Genomic DNA, 4,738 nt, shown 5'->3' on the forward strand with positions numbered 1-4,738 from the left:
TGGACATTTTCACCTGTATTGTCATCATCATCATCATGAATGTTTTGCCTAATTTGTTATTATCAATTGTTTAATGCTATTCAGATCTGCAACAATTTCTTTAAATATTCATTTGTTTAGATGAAATCATCCATCCACCATCCACAACCCCACAACCAAGTGTAAACCATTTCTCTGCACTAAAAATGTTGGAACAGCACCACTAGATCCTGGCTTTTAACGTGCCACATCAGATGTTCATTGAGCCAACGCCATCAGCACAAAAGAGTTAGTTTTTTTTCTTACACAGATTTGATGCTGTAAAAGAGATTTTTATTTTTGTTTCTTGATTCATAAAGATTCACACAAAGCAGGTGTATTACAGTAGTATGTTATTAAAGAAGGAATGAGAAAGTATCTGGTTAACAAGCAGAACAATTTAAGGTGAAGGTAGGGATTCCCATGGGAAAATAAAGTCAGCTCTTTGCTGGTCAGTACTATAAACAGTCAGTTTTCTTACTGCATTTAGCACACTGTTTACATTAGCAGCCATTTATCACCCCCCTTGCTTTCTCGCTAAATAAGAAACACAAATTCATTTTTGTTGAATCATAATATGTGAAATACATAATCATACAGTTGAATCTGGCTTTGATCCCATGGAGATTTCCAGCGGCTGCTCATCCTTTAGTACTTGGCATAGTTCAGGATGATTAAGTCATTCGGATTTGGGATGTAACATCCAATACCTGCAAACAAAATCAAGATGCAACAAGATTATACAGTTTCAGTAAGAACAAGATACTGTGGATGTTGACTGCATAAAGACAAAGGTGTTCTCTTGGTTGACTCACCGACATCAGGACGGAATGTCACGTTGTTTGCAGGCTTGACCAGCAGCTCCCAGTAGGTGCGTTTTTGTTGACTTCCAGCCAAACCGTTCACACTCTGTAGGAACGGGCCATAGTTTGGATCCTGTGTGTAGGTGAACCTGCAAGGACAACAGGAGATGGGATAGAACGTGGGCTATCAGGATACACATGCTGCAGGGATGTCACATGAATGTATGAATTGTTAAATGACTTCAAAGACAAAAGAAAAGACTAAATGGAAATTAAATCTCACAGAAATGTATTGAAATCACACAGAGAACAGTAATGGCAGTTCCTTTTTGGCTTTTGAAAAGTTGTTAGAATCTTTACATTTATCAAATGATGGATGATGTCTCCCCCTATCTGGTCTGGGAGGGCTGTATGCCCTCAGGAACACACCATACTCAGACAAGGACACGCAATGGCTCCATGTTATCTTGTTTAGAGTATTCAGTATAATAATATTCTATGCAAAACAGTTTAATAAATAACCCTAGGGAAGGTAGGTATCATAATTTCCCTAACAAAAGTGTTCTTTTAGGTGTTGGCAATCAGGGGAAAAAAATAAACTCTGTAACTAACACAAATATAAAACTATTTAGATTTTTTCCTCTAAAGTCCATACACTTTCATCCCAAAAGTTAGTTGTGTCATCTTTTGTGTATTATCTGTCTGCTATTTGACATCAGTAAGCCAAATCATACTCATTTCAGCCTCCAGGCTTCTTTCTGCCGTCTCAGCGTCTCAGGACTCTGTAATCTCCCAATACACACACAGAGACCTAGGGAATAAGGCCCTCCTCTATGGGCTCTCTATTCACTGAGCAAACTCCTTGGGCACATTACTTCATGTGATTGGTCAACACAGCTGTCAGTCAAAGTCTTGGCCATTTGCCCTTATCAAAGATGGCTGCCAGCTAAAGAAAAATAGATCACTGTTTAGTACAAAACACAGCAAATAGCCGTTCAGTCTTCTGGAAGGGCTATGAAGACACCAACGAGGTCTCTGGAAAGGGCTAGCTCGATCGGTCCAAAGGTCGCAAAGCAAAAGAAACATACGCGCAAGTTGATTTTTGGATTCATAATCATTTATTTATCTTAGAAAGACACTAAAAGACAATGTAATTCTATGATGGATTAAAAAAGCTTCTGGATGGGCTACAATTGTCAGAGGACCTCCATGAAACAGCGCTTTTCTCTGGTTCTAAACAAAAAACACTAAGTCTCTACACTGTATTGATCTGGAGATATTAAATAAGATATATGAAGTGTTATGAACAGCGTTTTTCCGTCGTCTGTGACGCGCCGACCTAATAGGGTTAATGCTAACAGCTGATGTGATATTACCTAAAGCCTTTGTTTGACTTCTGCAGTCTCGTCAGTCCACCCAGCAAGATTCCTCTGTAAACCACAGAAGTGCTGTAGGTCTTATTGGGACTTTGGTTTACAGAGTTTTTCACCAGGACACTGATGGGATATAGAGTGGGATCTGAAAAAAAGGAAGTCAAAGTTGGTAAAGAAAATACAATAAGGAGGATAAACAATATCCTATAACTGTAATAATACAATGTAATTATTCTCAATGACCACAGCTGAGGAGATTTAAAAAATAATAATTTTCAGTAACAATAAAAACATTTGAAAAAAAATCTGAAGCTATTCTGAAGCTTACCTGCAGATGGAACCCCAGGAAGAAGCAACAGCAGCAAGGCCACAGAGAGGAGAGCGGGAGTCATCATTCTGACTGCTGAACACCAGACTGAACCTGAACAGTTATCTATAAAGACAAAGAAATTATATTAAAAAAATATCATCCTTAAAAAAAATGCTGAAAAGATTGTTCACAAAAACTGTTAAATGTCACTTTAGCTTTGCACAAGTTTTGACAAGATTGTTTTTTTTATAACCAGTTTTCAACTCAATAATTCCATTCATCTCTCAGTACAGAGCTCTAATCCTTCTGATGGAAGGCTCCTGTCTTTGAGACTTTTATACTGCCACTGCTGAAAATTGAAAATAATATGAAAATGTGTGAACTTAGGCTGCATGCAATATTCAAAGTCAAATACAGGCCGACTGTACCACCTCACATAAAACGGTCAAAACTATTAGAAAGTCAAATCAGTAAATCAGCCAACACCATTTGCAATAATAATTAAAAAGGTGGTTTCAGGATCTTATTATATCTCTCTAACCTCTAACAGACCTGTAAGGGTGCAGGAGATATGATGGGAAATCCTACCTGTAGTAGTAGTAGTAGTAGTAGTAGTAGTAGTAGTAGCTCCTGGTCCTCGTTCTGTTGGAAGGACTCTTACTCACTAACTTTTATAGCTCTCCTCCACACGTCATATCATCGTAAAACAAGCACACATCACATATTAGGCTGAGATCTATCCGTGTCACATTCCATTTCAAAGTCATAGGACAATATGTTCAATCATGAACAATGCACAGTGGAGACGATAAGCTAAATTAACACACCATCCCCAAAAGAAGGAATGTCACTCTTCAAGTAAAACATTTTGGTTAGGCCTCATGGATACACACAATGGGGCTGTTGCTCTGTCACTTAGCATTTGACTAGCTTAGCTGCAGTTTATAGTCCAGCTGTGTGCTAAGGGGGACCTGATTGCTGGGTCTAAACCAGCGCAGCAGGTTCAGCTGAACCACAGCTCGGTGTGTCAGAGAGCCTCAATATTTTGGCAGATGATCACTGTCCATATGGATTTCATCCTCAACCTTTAACCTAAAGATGTCAGCTCTTCTCTGAATTATGTATTTTTCTTTGCTGGTTGACTCTTTGGGATACCAGTTACACAGTCACAGATCCAGCAGCTGTCGCACTATTTTGGAATCCATTGTTAACCCCCCTATCTGTCCCTTTTTCTGCACCTGCCTCCACCTGTCTACCACTATCTGCTGCTATACTCTTTTCTACTCCTGTCTGCCTAACAACCTTCACCTCTTCACACACACACACACAAATAAATGCACACAAACACATAAAACCTATAAATTACATTTATAAAAGTGCACAATACCAGCATCTGACAAGCACACCTCAGTGACTCAGCCACTGCCACAACCAATGACGCAATGACCACCAAGGATCACGCTGTCTAAATTGCTTTCTAAACTCCTCAAAAGCCCACAAAGTCCCTATTTGCAAAATGAAAGAGAGAGTTGACAATCTAGTCTCATTTGGATGAATGAGTGTGCTGAATAGTGTAAGATAAATGTCTGTAGCCTTTGATATAAAACACGATTGGGAGGATAGATACTTTATCCCAAGTTACTCTGGGTGTATCACATGTTGCCACCGCTGACAGTATCTCCACTCTACTTTCGAGCTCAGACTGTATGTTTTCCTTATATGTTTGAAAGTCTATCAGTTGCCAAATAGACTGGACTTCAGATTAAAAATGATACACAAGAACATTTTGTAATGTTTTTGAACAAAGGAACACCTTGTCAACTACCCCAGTGCTCACTTTAAGCTTCCTGGGATTGTCACTTGTCAGTATACAGTATATAAGAGGTTGTGTTTACTTGCAGTGAAGGCTCTTTTCAGTCTTGCTCTATACACCGTCAATGTGTTTTAATGCAGATTAAATCACTATTTACTTGTTCTCATGTACATCTTTTTTGATTACGTTGTCAGACAACTGAACAATAATGACATTTGATTGTGGCTTATTAATACTATGTTGACCAGCAGTCATTAGCAAGCTGCTGAGCTGCAGAAAAAACCATTATTTTATGGTCCCGGCATCTTCAGACAAAATAAACAAAAACACAGGCTAATGACAGCAGCTGGGCTGTGAGATCGGCTATGCTGACATTTTAACTGAATGATGACAGAGAAGGTTAGAAGCAATAAAAGGTTGA

The 4,738-nt window shown here is 38.8% G+C and overlaps 1 protein-coding gene across 2 annotated transcripts; it reads right to left on the reverse strand.

The window, feature by feature from the left end:
• Positions 1-540: 540 nt before the first annotated feature.
• On the reverse strand, positions 541-3,190 carry LOC120549823 (transcobalamin-1-like). 2 transcript variants are annotated; one of them, XM_039786991.1, is made up of 5 exons: positions 3,093-3,190; positions 2,523-2,627; positions 2,198-2,339; positions 834-970; positions 541-728 (listed from the first exon to the last, which is right to left on the reverse strand). In XM_039786991.1, the coding sequence occupies exons 2-5, from the start codon at positions 2,587-2,589 to the stop codon at positions 667-669; spliced, it is 408 nt and encodes a 135-aa protein (XP_039642925.1). In that variant the 5' UTR covers positions 2,590-2,627; positions 3,093-3,190; the 3' UTR covers positions 541-666. The 2 variants fall into 2 exon arrangements, with proteins under 2 accessions (XP_039642925.1, XP_039642933.1); XM_039786999.1 differs by having other exon boundaries at positions 2,523-2,629; positions 3,101-3,187.
• Between the last annotated feature and the right edge of the window lie 1,548 nt (positions 3,191-4,738).

This window comes from Perca fluviatilis, chromosome 2, assembly GCF_010015445.1.
Source record: "Perca fluviatilis chromosome 2, GENO_Pfluv_1.0, whole genome shotgun sequence".
Taxonomy (NCBI): domain Eukaryota; kingdom Metazoa; phylum Chordata; class Actinopteri; order Perciformes; family Percidae; genus Perca; species Perca fluviatilis.